We start from the raw sequence: 18,428 nt of genomic DNA on the forward strand, positions 1-18,428 counted from the left end.
ATAATTCAGTGGTTATGGATAGTATTTCCAACAAATGATCCGAGAATAACTGGATATACCTATGCAAAAAAAAAGAAAAAACCAAAATCAAACACCCCAAAACCTTTAACCCTTTCCTCACACCATGTATAAAAATTTACTTAAAATAGATCACAGATCTAAATGTAAATTCTAAAACCATGACACTTCTAGGAGAAAAACTTTATTTCCTTGGTTTAGGTAAAGATTTCTTGGATCATGCAAAGCATGAACCAGAAAAGAAAAAAAATGATAAATTGTACTTCATTAAATTAGACATCTTTTCAAAAGATATGATTAAACAAAAAGACAGGCCACAGTCTAGGAGACAATATTTACAAAACACATATCTGATAAAAAAAACTTGTATCCAGAATATTCAAAGGACTTTCAAAATTCAATAATAAGAAAATAAACAATAAAGTAGGCAAAATATTTTGACATTTAGTTTAACTTTTCCTTGAGTGTATTATCCTTTGGCAGTTCTGGCTTTGTCAAGGGGCCTTCTGTCAGTTTTCCAGGTCACAGTTGCCCTAAGCATTGTCTTTTGTCCTCTCCTTGAGTCTCTTTAAAACTAAAACTTGAGGTTATCAAATGTTATTGGTTGAATTTTGTCCCTCTAACAGATGTCAAACTTCTAACTTCCAGTACCTGTGGATGTGTTCTGGTTTGGAAATAGAGTCTTAACAGATGATCAAGTTAAGATGAGATTATTAGGGTAGGCCCTAATTCATTATGACTGGTATTCTTATAAAAAAGGGAAATTTGAATGCAGAAGTAGACGCATACAAAGGGAAGGCTGAGAAAACACGATGAACAGCATCTACTAGCCAAGTTATACCTGAGGCTACAAGAAGCTATGAAAAAGGAATGGAATAGATTTTCCCTCAGCCCTCAGAAGAAACTTGATTTCAGACTTCTCAGCTTTAAAGAGTGAGACAATAAATTTCTGCTGTTTAAGCAACTCAGTTTGTAATACTTCATTACAGCAGCCCCAGGAAAATAACATACTAGAGATCAGTGGATGCCCCCCACAACAGCTGGCATCAAGACTCACTTTCCCTATTTTTGGTCTCTGCAGATTTCCCTTACCTTCTTATCAGTGCAACTCTGAATTCTAAAGTATATTTAAAAAAATATTTTAGCCAGCAGTTTATTTGTTATGTTTTGGGAAGATTTTTAAGGAAATCTAGTCTTCATTTTGTTGGAAATGAAAATCTACTTGACTCTTCCAGAGTAACTTTCTGAAAATGGAGTTTGGTATCTTAAAGGTACTTATTACTTTCCAAATCTAACTTATTACTTCATTATATCTAATATCCTACTATACACCATATAAGATATTTTATTTCTCTCATTAACTTTCTAGTTCCTTGAGGGCTGAGATGATGTCTTACCTTTATATTCTCAGCATATGCAAAAGCACTTTACATTTAATGGGTTTTTAATAAATGTGGTTATTCAACTGAAAGTACTTATATATGGGTCATATGCATAGATACTTGGAGTAACGACTTTAAATTAAAAGTTTTTATTCTTAATCCACAAATGTCTGTGTTACTCAAGGTTGTATTCACAGAAGAGGGATTTTCTTTTCTTTCTGATTAATATAACTAACTCTAAACCTCAGAAAACCTGTTAGTGTATAGCCTTTCAAGCTTCCTATGTTAGAGTATTAAATGACTTATTAATAAATATTATTCCTAATTATTACAACCTTGTAAAGTAACTGTTGTTATTATTATGCCCATTTTACAAATGAGAAAATGAGGATTAAAAAGGTTAAGTGCTAAGATATATAGTATGTACCAGAGTTAGAAATAAAGTTTATTTATTTTGAATAGTGAATGGTCCTAAAGCCATTCACTCACTATCCTCTACTGCTTATTAGGGATCCCATTATCTAATGATTATGAAACTCCTAGGTATTTCTATTCTCATTTGAATCAGAATATCATAGTCACTTATTCTAAAATAATGTCTTTCAAAATACCTACTTACACATGTTTTTTATATTTTCTGTCCATGCAGTTGCTTTCCATTGTTCACCCAATATAGTGTTAGATGTAGACACCTCCAGAGTGTACATGCTAGAGAAGTCAATTATTTTGAAGTGGCCTTCCCCTTTTCTTCTCAATAAAGGAAAATTTCCACTACAGGATATTTAAATCTACAGTATCATAAATCTAATAAGATGGCGTAAGCTATACCACATACCACATATCATGTCCTTGCTTATATGTTGCTTGCTTTCTAGTTGTTGTAAGATACCATATACAATAAGATGGCATAAGCTATACCACATACCACATATCATGTCCTTGCTTATATCTTGCTTGCTTTCTAGTTGTTATATGTGTGCCACATGTAAACTTTATTTACCCAAATAGTTTTTTAAGTTCCTTGGGGTCAAGAATGGGTTTTCTCTTACTTTGTATTCCCTATAATAATAGTTCCTGTTAGCAAAGTCTTGCTGAGTCCCAGGAAATTTATACAAATTTCATTTACAGTAACAACAAATTAGGTATTATTACCCCCATTTTGCAGATGCAGAAAGCTTTGGAGACAATTGGTCTCAAAGCTATAAACCTATTAAGTGACTATAATGATGGATCCTTAATATGTGATTCTTGAGTTGATTGATTTGTTATTTCCCTGAAAGATCTTTTCATCTGGCTATAATGAAGTAACAAAAGACATGGGTTCATATCCTTATGCTATAATTACAAGCCTGTAACATGGGCAAGTTATTCAACATCATTAAATCTGAGTTTCTGGATTTATAAAATTGGGAGAATAAAGCTCAATCCATGAAGGGGCTACGAATATTAAATTAGGTTATACAGAGACTAAATAATGAATATTGACTTATTAACTTGCTTGATTTTGTGTTTTCTTCTCTCTCCTTTCACTGAAATGTAAATTGAATGAATATATTTGTAAATTAAGAAGTACCAAAAAGAAGAGATAATTATTAGAGCATCTCCTACTTTCTTTGTGTACACAATTTAACAGGATGATGACAAATTTCAGTATATTTAGTACTTTTTATGCTAACATGTTCATAACTATATTAAAATAGTTTTAGAAAATCCTCTCAGGTCAATTACCATCACACTTCCTATACAGAGACTCACTTGCTTTTTAGCATGGTCATATCCCTTTTTCTAAATATTTAGGATTTTATTTCCAATAATATTGGATAAGAAATCAGTAATCTTTTAATCTAATGGAAAAGGATTTAAATATTTTTTTCCTGTCACGCCTTTTCCCGAAATTAATGGAAGATTTTCAGGTGAGACAATTTTTCTGTTGATTTCACATCATTGTTGTTCTTTAACTTGAATCTTTTATCTGAATTTTATGTTTTGATCTGATTTCTCTTTAATCTGTTCTGTTGCTAAATAAGGAGAAACCTTGCAATGTCTCTACAGAGTTCCATTGTTTAAATTCTACATATTTAAACTCAAAATGATGATATTAAAATATTACCTTACTATAGAAATATTAAATAAACCTTACATTGATCCTAAATATAATCTATTTGTTCATAGAAGATGAAATCTGGTACTGAAAATTCTCAGACCTTTATCTTGATAATTTGAGACAGAACATTTTCCTTAGAAAGCACTTATCTTTACAGTTCTTTTATATGGCTAAGCCTCAAACTTTATGTGCTGATTTTAGGGTATGGTACATTATCTTTTAATAGGATCTGATGAGCTAAAAGGTACTTTGAATAACTTTTTTGAGAAAAATTTAAAAATTAGAATATCAAAAATTAGTATGTGCACTATATTTTATAGATATTATCCATATGTTTGAAGAACTGTACATTAAAAATTTTTAAACATAATAAATAAGCCTTTTTAAAGAAATGAAAGCAATCATTTACGTGCAGCTGTTATTATGTACAGTTTTCTTTTATATTAATATTACATTAATACTTCCCCATGACATTTGTAATGTCCCTATGGATTCAAAAAACATACATATTCCTTCTTTTAACTGTCTTTGTATAAAGCTATTTGCTTTTTCATCAGGTACATGGTATATTTAAAAACTAGGAAATTTATACTGCCTCAAAGCCATTTTGATTACTCTTAAGCAAATTCGCCAGCATTCAGTCAGTTCTGTACTCTCTCTCATGCGGCCCTACTCGGGCTGCACATTAAACAGCTCCTCAGTCTAGTCCAGATGTCCAACTGTATCCATTCACCCTTTCAGATTGGTGTTAAACTTGCTATTTTTGGACAGAATATGTATATGTTGTATTTAAGTAAAACATATATGTAATTTTAAAATACAACCAAATATAATAAATGGTTACTGTCCAACCGTGTTTTAAAAAACATTATCTACGTGAAATAGTAGAAAACTTCACTGGAAACTCTAAAATTATCCATACAAGTACATTAATTTGTTTATTTCCCATGGTGGTGTAATGGGAAAAAATTGTTTTTTGGTCTTTGCCCCACTTTTGAATTATTGGGCAAATGTCTTTACTGGTCTTGCTTTGTCCTTGCTTTTGGATTATTTAGCAAATTGCCCATCATGTAATTGATATTAAGCTAATTCAGAGGCATGGCTATCCAAAACACTTGAAAAGTCCATTATTCCTCTTATCTTTACCACAATTCTGTTTCTAATATTTCAAATTTGATTACACTAATTGTGGATGTTAAGTGGCTTTCATATATATTTGCTTCATGATAAGAATTTGAAACAATAACCTAGATAGAACTAAGACCTGCATCAGTGTATCCAGTTCTAAGATTTTAATTTATATCTTTCCCTGGATCATTAGTGAAAAGGATCTCATGTATATCTAAAAAATTATCAGCTTATATTTCTGAAGCAAATCATAATTTATCATCTTAAAAAACAGCAATAGGAAGTGAATTTGTAGTATTTGTCCAAAATATCTATTTACTCAGTATTGAACATTAGTAAGAAATATCTAAATATACACACACATACATAAAAATGCTCATATATAACAGGATTATAAAGTATTATTTGGATTACCTGCATAACCAAACATATGCTTATAAACACAGAGAACTTTGGTCCATCTGCCAAGTGTAAAATTTAATTATAAAACAATAATCACTACAATTAAAGTATATAATTTACCAGGAGGAGTAATTTATTTAAAAAAAGAAAACACTGCCTTGGATTTGATATTATAGTCCTCTCTTCATATTTTCCAAGTATCAACATTCTAACTTTTCACTAGTTAAAACAATTAGCCTTATCTTACTGTGGCAAATTAAAATATATTAAATTATTTTGCAAAGACCAGAAACTAAATTTAATACTTTTAAGATCTTGATTCTAAAATTATAACCTTAGCATATGTCAAAATTTGAATGTATTTTAAGATTCCAACTTATATTCAAAACATAAATATACACTTGCTACAACCTAATGCCCATTTTTTTCACTTAACTTTATTTTAAATAAAATACAGACAATGCTTTTTTCACTCATAGACCTATGATAAATTTTAATTAATGGGAATGATTACTTTTTAGCATCACAAAACAGGGTTTTTAAAACTGAAGTCATGTTTGTGAACAGAGAAGTAGATGACTGAGGCAGCAGGAATAAAGGAGAACTGGAAACCTTTTTCTACATGCTATTTTTGTTCATCACCTATAATGTAGAGACAAAAAAGTAAGAGAAGTTGGAAAAAAGAGAAAGAAATAAATATGGGGACAGCCAAAAACATAGGTGATAGTGTAGTTAAGTTTTTTTTTAACTAATGTATTTTAATTATGTCTTATGTAACACTGAAAAAGATATTCTGGACTTCAACCCCTTTTATATATCAGAGGAGTATTACATAACTATCTTTCACAGTTAAAAATCATTCCACAATACACACTATCACTTATTTGAATTTGAGATAGGTAATACTGTACTATTAATCAACATCAAATGCTACTTAATAATGTGATCCCATTTATTCTTTTGATATATGAGATTTTTAAAATTTCATCTTTCATCATCACAGTGTAATAACTGATTGCAAATTAATTATTCTAGGCCTTTCAAATGCTAACGTTCATCCACATCTGTTCTGAACTTGGACAAAAGAAGAAATGCATATTTCTTTTTAAATGTGTATATAAGTCTAGTGTGAAGTTCTTGAATTAACAGAATGGGCATCAGAATCCTGCTACATCATTAAGGACAGTCACTTCTTAGTAAAAATATCTGAAGAAGAAAACTTTGGAACAAGAACAATTTGGGCCCAAATGGCTTTTACAATAGTTCCAAAATATAAAAGAAGATACTGTTACATTAGCAATAGTATAGAATAGCCAAATTATAGAATAATCATTCTTAAAGCATAGTGAGTTATTTTTTCCTTTAGGAAATTATGTTTCTAAGGCATACATTTTAAACCCAGGACAGACTTCTTTACCAGCAAGCTGTACAAACTGTACACTTAGAAGAAACAAGGGAGTGAGCTGTACTTTAGTATAGTTGTGATAATTTAGTTGCATTTCTAAATTAAACTTTTAACATTAAAGATGTTGGTTTTGCTTTATATGTGAACTTTCACTCTGCTTATAACTAATCTGCAAAACTAAGGTGTATAACTAAAATAAAATCAGAATGATACTGCTTTATATGGTCAAGATAAAGTATCAGTTTTTTTTCTAAGTAACTACTGTACTTATGAAATATAGAGAGCAGAAGCTCCCATCTCCAAACATTTCAATGCAGTTTTTTTAAGCTTTTCACCTATTAATTCCACAAACTGTCCCATTATTTTAATGTTAAAAGGCAATTAATATCACTTTAATTATATCAATTGAATGCATCTGAGGTCCTGGTAAATTATTTTTTTCTTTCACAGTATAGATTATATGTAGGATTTCTTCTTGGTGCTCAAAGAAATGACGGGTAGTTTGGATAAGGATTGGTGGTTTTTTTACTTCCTCCCCCAAAGAGCTGATGTTTTTGGCTGACTGTTGTGTGTTTTTTTTTTTTTGCGGGGGGGGGGGGTGGAGGGGGAGGGAAGAGAAAAAGTCTGTAAGTTGAATTATTGAATAGGCCTAACACTGAAAATCTTCCTTGACCAATGGTGACTGGAGAGAGGAGAGATGAGATCAAACACTCTTAGTATAACAGTATCTGTGTAGTTTTAGAAAATGTACAAACTCGTCCAGCCCCCCGTCCCTCTCCTCCTATGTGCTGGTACCTCTGGACCGTCCTGAAGCCATTTTAGAACTTAGGAAGGAGACCCACTTGTGCTTTTGCAGGTGCTGTGGTGGCAAGGATAACCTCTGCTCCTTTGCCGGGTGTGTTACCATGCTGTTATTGAGTATCTTTGAGGATTAAAGACAGCACAGAAAATTCCAAACCCACATCATAACACCTGAAGCTCGCACAATGTTTCTCTAGCAGATGGCAAAACATTTCACTGGAAACTTGATTTACCAAGTGAATATCCAGATCTGCAGAGTTTTTCATCTTTTCAGGCACCGCTGAAGATCCATACTGGATTTTCGGCTCTATTCCGGGTTGAAAAAACAAGACCACTTCTAGGTGTTTTGCGCACCCCAGCCCCACCCAAAGTCCCGACGGGCCTGCAATTCTCAGTGTTTCAAGCTGAGGGTCTTTCCGAATGAATGTGCATTTTCAGTCCCGGACGTCTAATAATTTGTGGGGGTAAAAGGCAACACCATAGGACTTTTCGGACAGTCGAAGAGGGTGAGAAGCCGGAGAGGCAATTGCCTTCTCGCAGTTGGACGTGAGGCTCGGAGCCCGGCTGTCCTCAGCTGTCACGGGGGGAGGGGGGAGGGAGTGCTGGCATTGGCTTTGGGCATGGAGTTGCTCCAGCCGCCGCGCCCGGTCCCGCCGCCAGCTCACCTCTGCGGAGAGCTAGGCACTCACCGGCCCGCTCGCCCCTGCTCCCAAGTCGCCCTCCGGCCCCAGTCCTCAGGCATAGGTCGCCGGAACCATCCAGAGGGATGGCCGCCGCCTCCTCAGGGGCCGCTGCCTGAGGGCCAGGGCCGGGGAACCCTGGCCGCCCTGGCAGCCCGTAGCACCCGGGGCGCTGTGGCGGTTGCAGTGAGGCACCGGGGCCCTCTCCCCCTCCCGCCCCCGCTCTCGCCTCCTGCCTGCCGCGCCGTGCGCCCGCTTGCCCCAGCCGGCTGGCGCAGCAGCGCACACAACTCACTCCGAGGGCGCCTCCAAGGTTACCCGCGGGGTGGGGGCTGGGGCAGTCTCCGGCCACCGGCCTCCTCCGCTGCCTTCCTATCGCCGCGGCTCTTCAGCCGCTCCAGGGCGACCGGGTTCCAAACCCCAAAGCAGAAGAGACTCCAAAGTCCGGGGAGGGAAGTCTCGAGCTGGGAGCAGACGAGCGTCCGGGCGGGGGGCGGCCTTAGTTGGCTCTGGGTGCTGGGAGAGTCGGGTCAGGCGAGGTCGCGGCAAGAGGGGGCTGTGGCTCCGGCGGCCGCGCTCCGGGCCGCGCTGGCTGGGCCGGGGGGCAGCGCACAGGGGCTGCAGGCAGCACCGAGGCATCCAAGGCGCCCCGGGCCCGCTGGGGGGCAGAGACAAGCGGGCGGCCAAACCTGCCGAGGAAACTAACTAAATAAAAGGAGACTGTTATTTAAGGCGCGGAAATTTGAAATATTTGGACAGGAAGAGAAAAGAAAAGAAACCTTAGCGAGGGAGGGGAAAAAAAAAACACAACGCGAGCTAACGGTTTTGAAACTCCCCCACCCCCACCCCGGGCTTTTCTGCGCGCCCTGAGGGAGCTCTGGGCTCCAGCTTCCTCGCTAGGGAGCCGGGAGCTGCGGTTGGAGTCTGGAGAATTTCGAAGGAACAGAAAGGATGACTCTGCAGCCCCTCCATAGAGGACTTGGGTTGACGACGGGCAGAGCCTTTTTACCCCGGTTCTTAGGCTGGAAGCTTGTCTCCAGCCTCTCATTAGGTCCCTAACGTCAATCTGATTATTTTGAAATTGTGGTGTAAAAATCAAAGCAGTCTCCATAGCCCAAGACCCGGACTTTTCCCCTCCACCTCCCCCACCCTATCCCCCCACCCCCCCTTTTTGATGAAGGTCGCTTAGGGCAGTCAGGAAGGCTGTGACTACGACCCTTTCTCGCTCCAGCACTGTGCTCTTTCAGCACTTCTGGACGATTACTTCTTCCCCCGGCAAAAGCCGAAAGCACCTTTTTGGGAACTGAGATTTCGAAACCAGTCCGGGGCTACGGCCACAACGTTTGTTTGACCCACATTATCAGGCACATTTACAATATTACTAATTGAAATGCTTTCCTGGGACAGAAATATTTTATCCATTTATTGGTCACCCAGCGTGGTGTGTGTTTGTAGGAGCTCATCACACTATTAGAAGATGTGTATTGTTTATCAGAGAACTATTGATTTACTACCAAAAAATGATAAAATGCAGTTTGCTTGGTGGCTTGGAGACCAGAACGTGGACTGAGGTCCTTTTGGTGTTCTCCCCCACCCTCCCCGCAACCCCTCACCGGCCCTGCTTTGCCCCAGGTATAAGCCGGGGGTTCAATTTACTGAGCAAAAGCTAAGCCTGAATTTCCCGACGTGGATGCAGGCTCAGAGAATGAACTGAGTTTGAGAAACGCATCTCTGCCTACTGCCGCGCCACTCTTTCTCTGTCTTCGTCCCCTGAGGCCCTGGTTACTCCATTGATTAGCACTTGCCTCTCTACTCTGCATCTGAAAAAGCTCAGATCCTTTCCGGTCTCAGCTGGCTGTAAATTAAACCCCCGTTAAACTCTGCAGTACCGTTTCTTCCATCCTATACATTTCGGTATATTTGTCTTACTGAATATTGTCGAGGTTTTTAAGAGATTGAATAATGGCTTTTCATATTTCCTAGAGGGGACCACACAACTCATTTCTAAAATACTTAGATTAGCAAAGCTATTTCCTGCGAAGAACCAAAGAAATGTGGCGATGTTTTAATGTCTAGGCAAGTTTTAGGCTGATGAAGAGAGATAGAGCTCCTTCTCCTCACTTCGTGCTCCGACCATCTGAGACTAAAGCAAGCGCAGAAGGACCGCTCTTTAACTTCAATGAACATCCTATATTCGAAATAGCTAAAGAGCGATTTTAATGGTTATACTTGGTGGATACTGAAAAGTCCATTAAATCAACTTTAAGAAACATTTATCTTTACAGTTACAACTTGTAAGAAGTATTACTTTTATTTTTAGTAATAGTCTTGTGTTTAGAAAGTATTCAGCTTACTCAAGCAGTGTATTTTGTATATTGATTCTAGTTCTTAAATACAAAATACACCCTTTTCTTTCAAAATCATCTCAATTTCTACTTTCCCCCCAAACTTTAAAATAAGTGTTTTACATTTAATTTCATGTTGCTGTCAAAAATAAATTTATTCAGTAACGTGGTTTGAGATGGCAGAAGTTGAAATCTTGTTGCACTTGACATAGGGAAGGTGAACTTAAAATGCCAAATGAAAAGGATTTTTTTCTTGCATATTCTTTTATACTACTATGAAAAATAAATTATCGAAAACCACTTGTCTGCAACCTTCCAGTCCTTGTTAGGGCAAGCATCAGAACCATGTCCTTCAATAAACCTTCAAGTATTTTGTTCTTTTTGGAGTGAGGGCAGGGAGCTTATGAAACAGGAGGGACCTTTAACATAAAACATTTTTGTTCATGTGGGAGATGATGAATAAAGTATTTATAAATTTATAAGAGGTAACTGCATTGAAATCCTTTGGTGAAATCTTTAAAATAACAGTAAGTAGTAGATACTGGAAAATTCTCTTGGAAATTTGGTATTTCCATTTCATTCAAAAAATGTTTTAACTAGATGTATTATTAAGAGTTTTATATGTCTTTACTAAAAAGTTTTGAGGGAATCAAGTACTATGTGTAGGAGTGGCCTATTTATTTACTGTAAAAGTTTCTATATTATACTGTAGCCCCTAAATAAATGACACATGTAATATATATATATATATATATATATATGCTCTTGCTAAGCTTTTTATCACCTCAATATTGGTATTTGCAGTGCATTTTAATACTTAAACTTATATAATTTTACACTTCTGGTATTTTAGGGAGAAAAAGCCATTGTTACACTTAGCATACTTATGGTATACTTTTGGGAAATACACTATTTAACCAATTATTTCATTTTGTGATTTAAAAAAATCAACAAATGGGAAGCACTTTTTAATGGCAATTTCTTTTTGAAGTGGCTTTTAGGGCTAACATATATTTGATTCCAGATTGTTACTTCTGAAACCTGTTTTTCAACGACTCAACTTTGAGAAAAAAGGAAGATCAAATATTAGGATAAGTCTACACTGAGGTAATTTCAGGTTTGATTTCCAAAAAAATGTTGTTCTTACTCTATTTTAAAGCAGACATATTAGGCATCAAGTAAAATCTTTGCTGGGAGGCATGAGGAGAGAAAGAAAAGCATTTAACTGGATCATCAATAGAATATGTCTAGTTCTAATGTCAAGACTTAAAACACCATGATCTTTCAGTTTACTTCTCCTTAGCAAGAAGCATATCACGTGTGGATTATAAGAGGAGTGGAAATCACAGAAAACATTGTCCTGTTTTGAAAATGTGTTTTAATCAGGCAAAAGAAGCATCAGGACAAACCATTTTAAAAACAAAGTCTCCAAGTTGGGTACTGAGACTGGCAAAGGGAGAGGCAAGGAGAAAAGTCAGGGAAAGATAAAATATTCAGAAGAAAGCCAAAGCTTTTGCAATTACATGTTAGAATTCAGGGTTTTGCAGGTGAGAGATGTTGCTTAAATATATTCATAAAGCTGTAGTAAGATTTCCACTTAGTTTCAGAGGCTTTAACTAACTGCTTAAAATATGACAAAACTGAATTTTAACAAATGATATTAAAATAGGACAGCCAATCAATTAACTGACAAAACAGAAGGCAGCGTGGGAGAGCCCTCCCCACATTCATTGCAGATTCGCAGCTCCCTCCGCCCGGTTGCCCTCCATGAGGCTAACGACCTCGTTTCTCCGGTAGAGCCTGGCCAAGTCGCAGGCGGTGTCCCCCTGATGGTTCCGATGCCCCACTTTGCAGGCCGTATGCTTCACAAGGAACTCCACCACGGGGAGGTGGCCTTCTTTGGCAGCCAAGTGCAAGGGCAGGTTCCCTTCATTATCCTCGATGTTAACATCAGCTTGAAACTCCAGCAAAGTCTGTAAAGTGTCCAGGAAACCTGCTCTGGCCGCATCGTGAATGACAGCGAAACCAGTTCGGTCTTTCAAATCGGGATTAGCACCTCTAAGTAGTAGTCTCCTGGCAATCTCCGGATTTCCAAGTTTCATAACCTAGAAAAGGAGAAAAAACGGTAGAATCCTTCAAGCGCTCCTACTACAAGACTATTTTAGAATATCCATCTTTCTATTTATGTAACTTTTTTGGTGAAGGAGTGCTTTGGGAGGACCCATGTGATGGAGTTTGAAGGGCTCAGTTGCAGCAGATGAGTACTATTAGGTAAAAGTAGAAGCAAACTTCTAAAAATTGAGCTTCTATGATGGAATATCTTAAATGAGCCACCAAGTAGGATATATTGATTAATAAAAATAGAATGAGTACGATTTGTACAAAATTCGCTGACAACTCAGCTCCCTGTCTCCCATAAAGAGTTGTGTAATTTCATGAATTTATTAAAATAAAAAATGGAACTTGAGATTTAAGTAAGTCTTCTGTTTGGTTCGTCATGTTCATAAAATGTGCCTGGGGTATTGATTCTGTAAAATTAAATGTGGGTAAAATTTTTCTTAATAGCTAAAAAGAAGGAGAATGAGCTTCTTTAAATCCTCAAAGAAATGCTTCCACACACCAGACTCCATCTAGGCTGATTTTACTAGTGTAAAAATGATCTCTTAAAAATCCAAACCTGGTATTTTCTTAAATTATTAATTTTCACACATTCTCTCCAAACAGATAAGCCCCAAGTTTCCAAGTAATTAAAATTTTTTTTCCCTGCAATTATTTCATGTGGGTTACTAGGTGTATTTAGTGCTTAGAATCCTCCACTTGAAAATTTAAAATGTTATTGAATATTAAAGTGTTTTTTTTAAAAAAGCAAGTGTTTTTTACATTGCCAATGATACTGATTTATCTAAAACATAACATATTAATGATGTGACTGTATTAGATAGGAAAAGACTATGGCAACTGTTCTTAAAAGGAATGGAACAGTCATTCTACCATTTTACTGTCTCCGAAAAAGTTTGAGGTAGCTTCCTAATTTCAATTCAGCAAAAGAAGAGAAAGTAAGATATTTAACGTATATTTGGGACATAGAAAGCTTTGTCTGTGGTTTCAGCCTGTTTGTTCATCAACTGGTGACCTCATCTTATTTCCTTTAGCAGTTATTATCAGGCATTTAGGAATAGTTATTTGTAAACTGGCAATATTTTAAAAGCCAGAATTTGATACTAAAATTTACTATCAACATACAACTAATTTACATGATAAAGACTTATGTACTGGTGTTTGAATATATTTCACTCTAATAAGAGGTCTCTATTAGGCTCTCATAATTATAAAGTATTTTGTACAGAAGCATGAAATTATACAATACATATAGTCTAGTTGTGAAAAAATATAGTCTCATTAACATGCAAGGAAATTTCAGCATTTTAATTGTTTTATTCCTAGGTATATTCATAATAACCTAAATTTATAGTAAACAGATTGCATAGTAGACACTCGAAATTAAATACATCCTGGAAAAACATACAAAGCTGATCTCTTTAGAATGTTTGTTTTAAAAATCACAAATTAAGTAATATAAAATATATTTAGAATGAATAATATTTTATAAATTCAAACTATATAGATGACCAAGATGTTAAGCTTCCCTGTTGATAAAACTCTGCTGACTTTTGGCCCTTCCTTTGAGGCAGTGGTTAAAAATGATACATAATTTATTTTTTAAGAACTTAGATGAAATACACTTTTGGTTATTAAAAATTAACACAATCTAATTTTTACCACAATTGCCTCTAAATATTTAGTTACATTTAAAGACCTGAACTGGGAAAAATAGGAGACCAGACACCTTAGACCTTTGTAAAGCAAATGTACGATCAGGGCCTTTGATATTATCCTGATTGAGAGGCTAACACTAGGAAGAGGGAAAAATCTTTTGTAATTCAGTTAAATAAACATTACTGTAGGAGAAATTTTGCCATATTCCATAGAAAATAATAGCAATGCTGGAAACTGTTTTGAAAGAAAGTTCTTTCTTGAGTTATGATACAACTTCAGAGTCGGGATTATACATACTGAAAACAAGCTTTGAGACTCCTGTTTGTGTGTGTTTCATTATATGTACTAGGACTAAGCCACAATAAGTGGGTGTTAATATCTTGATAAGTATGTTTAATATAAACAAGACCGCAGAGTTGTATTAAAAATGTTTGTCAAAACTTTTGTTTTGCAGTATTAATCTCCTAGTCTTCCTGCTCGTCACAAGTCCTGCAAGATCCTATTCTTACAGGGTTAAGTGGCTCATTCTTTGTGAGATTTATATAATATTTTGAATGTTCAATAGGAAAAATTTCAATATGTTAAATTTGTGACATTGCTATCATCACAATACCTGTTAAAAACTACAAGGTGGAAAAAGAAAAAAATCCTTTCCCCACTTAATATACCTGAAATAACAAGATAAATAATTTAGTATCTATAAGCTTCCTTAATACTGAAATTTTTGCAAAGTCAGTGTATTCTGATTTAAAATATACAGGGTATATATATGGACTTCGTCTGTTAGTAGTACATCTCCTGTCACTTAAATTTCTCATTCTTGCAATTAAAAACAAAGCACTCTAAAAACCCTCTCCCCAGTGGATTTTCAAAAACAGCTTTTAAGTGTTGCATTTCAAATACGAACTGCTTTTAAGAATATCATCAGAACTCAGATAAAGCAACTGTTTGAGACTACTTTGCCATTTTTCTGTTTCTAAGCCTTTCAACCAAGTTACATGATAACGTTCAGAGGAGGAAAAAAGTTATTAGGTACAATACTTGGCAGCTGGACATGTTTCATTTGTTGCTTGTAAATCTAATTACTAAAAATTAGAACAGACCACGGTAAGACCGCAGAGACAAAAACACTATAAACTGAGCTCTGATTAGAAAATTCAACTTTTTATTCCTCCTCAATCCTGAATGGGTGGATGGTATTATATTAACTGTGAAATGTACATCCTGTGCCTGTGCCCAGGCCACCCATTCCAAACGAGGAAAGGTCGTTTGTCAAAACTTGAAGCATTTGAAGGAAAAAATACCCTCGCCAGTAGTCAAGAAAATTAACGTTAAAGTCAATTATTGGAGCAAAGTACGGAAACCACTAATAGCAGTGTATTTACTTCAAATAATAATCATAATAACGTGTTTACAGAACTGTCTAAAAAAAAAAAACCCAAAAAACTCGGCGCTGCTACGACTGGTACACAATCCCCACAGTCACAAAAACATTCCAAAAATTAAGACCAAACCTGGAACCGACTTGATATAGAGGATGTTACTGGATTTGACGAGTTTGTTCAAAGTACGTCATTTTGGGGAGTTGGATCCACTTAAAGATATAAAATATGGCAACCAACTAGTTTTAAAAACAGTGAAATTTAGTACCCCTGAAAGCTTGAAATCTATTATTCTAGAAACCCGGGTCACGTAGGCAACATTGTTGACCTGTTTTCCCCACCTCTCTGGATACCAACCTGCAGCGCAGTCCTTCCAAATCCATTTTGTGCATTGACGTTTACATTATTTTGCAACAAACTAGTAAGTTGCTCTAGGTCCCCCCTGGCAGCTGCGGACGCCAACTCGTTCCCCCAAGGCTCGGCCATTCTTTAGGGTCCTGACGATCGGGAAAAGATGAATTAGTTGTTTTTCTTTTTCCCCTTTCCTTCGCTCCTAACCAGGCTGCATGATGGCATCGGAGACTGACAGAAGGACTGGGATGGTTAATCTGGAGTAGAGCTTGGTAGTAAATACTAGTAAGATCTGCCTGCCAAAAGCCCGCCCCTCGATTCACACGTGATTATTCAGCAAAACTGAGCCATTGGAGAGGGGCTCCGCTCCTCGCTTTTTAGCTTAACCCCTATGAAGAATTCTGGTGATTAAACTGAGAGATATACAGACACACATATATTCCTGGTAAATTACTCTGGAAGTAAAATGTAGGCAGAGCTGGCACGTACCTACACTACAGATCTCCAGGAGGAATGTATGCGGAGATTTAAGGGACTACGTTAGGGCAGAAAATACCGTGGAAAAAGAGACATTTAGGGGGAAGAAAAGGTATTAACCCACCCTTGTTCACAGTAGTGACTTGAGCCGCGCGAGCCAGTACCGCAGGGGCAGGTCCTCGGAAGGGCTCGGTCTCCATCCGTCTCGGCGAAGGGGTAGTTCTGAGTCCTCCGCTGCAGGGAGAGCGCCTCGGTGGCTGGATGCTGATGTGCTCCGGGGGTTAAAGATGATCACCAAAATCAAACGAGAGTAGCAGTTCCGTGGCCCTCAAGTTACAGGTCGTAAGGACTCCTCCGTGGCCTTCGATTCTCCGGATGAGTCTTAATCCGCGTCCAGGCCGAGCTGCGGGCTAATGCCGTGCGGGAGGGCTCCGGAGCCCGCCCGCCGGGCTACCGCAGCCCTGCCGAGCCTGAGAGGCCGTGGGAGCCAGGCTCGGCGCGCGTCTCCGGAGACGGCCGGGCGCGCGGCGGGCCCCCGGCAAGCCGGTCATGCCGGCCCCACCGGGTCCTGGGACGCCCAGCAGCGTGAGGAAGGGGGAGAGAGATGCGGGAAGTGTCTATGGAGCCCCGGCTGCTGAGGCAGCGCGCTGCAGCATCGCGGCTGCACGGGGCAGCCCACCGGTAACTTCCCGCCTACAACCGAGCCAGTTCAGACTTCCTAATGTAGAAGCTCATTGAACGACCGCCGCTTCTTTTCTTTCCTTTCTCGGTTTTCTGAGGGCTCCAGAGATCGGGAGGGTCCTAGGAAGTCTCAGGCCAAGCTCTGAGTATGGCGAGTCGCCACAATTCCAGGGCACAGCCAGTTCCGCCCTCGGCGAGAGCTCAACGGCGCCCTGTGCCACTTCGCCAACCTCTCGCAGTCCCCTGGCCTGTGCCCCCAGCCTGTGCCGCCGATAGGGCAGCGGCCGCCAGCCAGCTGTGCCCGGGAGCCTAGCCGGGTAGCACCGCTTCCTCCCGAGCCGCAGCGCTCCCAGTGACAGTTTCTTTTGTAGCTGGTCCCCCCCAAATCACTGGTCCCTGCTCCCTTCACCCCTACAGACACTTGTGCGTCGTGCCCCTTTCTGGTCTTTTCCTTCCCTCCCTCGCTTCTTTTTTCGCTCAAACAATTGCTGCTTCTCTTGCCGCTGCAGAGACGGTGCCGGTTTCTTCTCCCTTTTTTCCGACCTCATCAGCTTTTTTTGAAAAGAAAAAAATTGAGCGCTTTTTGAGTTGAAAAACCCGCCCCCATTTTAACGGCAGAGTTTTAAGGAGGCTCGGCGGAGTTACAGCACCGCGGGAGCGGGAAGGCCGGGCGCCGCCCACGCCCCGCCCTCCGCCCTGGTGGCGCTCGAGCTCTCAGCCCGGTTCGCCCCGCCCCCTGCCCCGCGCCCTTTCTCCCGCCTCCCGGCTCTCCGCTTCCCCCGCTGTCTCCTGCGCTGGCTCCCACCCGCCAGCCCAGCGGCCAGGCCCGGGCTGGAGCGGCTTTCGGCCCGGCGAAGCCGGGTTTGGCCTCCTTGGCTGGCGGGCGGAATGGAGGGTGCGACGTGAAACCTCGAGCTGTCCTGAGGCCCGGGGGGCCGGAGGTGGGGAAAAGAGGCTTGTTAATTAAGGGTGCGGAGAGCCGCGGGGCCTCGGAGGCTCGGCGGCTCTGACTGTTGGAAGGCAGAGAGGAGGCTGGCGCGGAGCTAGTCTTTCCCGGGCCTTGGCGGGGCAGGCCGCCCGCCTCAGCGCTCCCCGGCCATGCTCTCGAAGTTCCGGAGGCCAGGCCTATCGCTGCCGCCACCACCTCCGTGGCGCGCTCTGTGCAAACTCGGCCTCCTTTTCTCAGTCCAGCGCTTCGGCCTCGCACCTGCCAGATCAACGCTCAGGGCCGCGGTGGGCCGAGGTGGCCGCGGGGATGGAGGGAGAGACCTGACTGACAGCAAAAAACTGTGCTCAGAAAAAGCAAAAGTCTTTTCTAGACTGATTGTTACGAAAACTAAAGGCATGGTGTAGGTAAGAAATCACGACGAACTCAAGCCTTAATGTTCCAGGGACTTGAAGCGGAAATATTCCATTTCTTTGGGGAAAGGGAGAAAAGCAATTAACTTTAAAGCCAAAAAAATCTTTTAAAGTAGGTCTTGGGAAGGGTTTTCTA

At 39.4% G+C, this 18,428-nt stretch overlaps 1 protein-coding gene across 2 annotated transcripts; it reads right to left on the reverse strand.

Moving 5' to 3' along the window:
• Positions 1 to 11,637: 11,637 nt before the first annotated feature.
• Positions 11,638 to 17,559, reverse strand: CDKN2C (cyclin dependent kinase inhibitor 2C). Of its 2 annotated transcripts, XM_052637327.1 has the most exons (3): positions 16,377 to 17,559; positions 15,782 to 15,921; positions 11,638 to 12,370 (listed from the first exon to the last, which is right to left on the reverse strand). In XM_052637327.1, exons 2-3 carry the CDS (start codon positions 15,908 to 15,910, stop codon positions 11,993 to 11,995), a joined length of 507 nt encoding a protein of 168 aa, XP_052493287.1. In that variant the 5' UTR covers positions 15,911 to 15,921; positions 16,377 to 17,559; the 3' UTR covers positions 11,638 to 11,992. The 2 variants fall into 2 exon arrangements, with proteins under 2 accessions (XP_052493287.1, XP_052493285.1); XM_052637325.1 differs by lacking the exon at positions 16,377 to 17,559 and having other exon boundaries at positions 15,782 to 16,029.
• Positions 17,560 to 18,428: the final 869 nt, after the last annotated feature.

Source organism: Budorcas taxicolor, chromosome 3 (genome assembly GCF_023091745.1).
Source record: "Budorcas taxicolor isolate Tak-1 chromosome 3, Takin1.1, whole genome shotgun sequence".
Classification (NCBI taxonomy): domain Eukaryota; kingdom Metazoa; phylum Chordata; class Mammalia; order Artiodactyla; family Bovidae; genus Budorcas; species Budorcas taxicolor.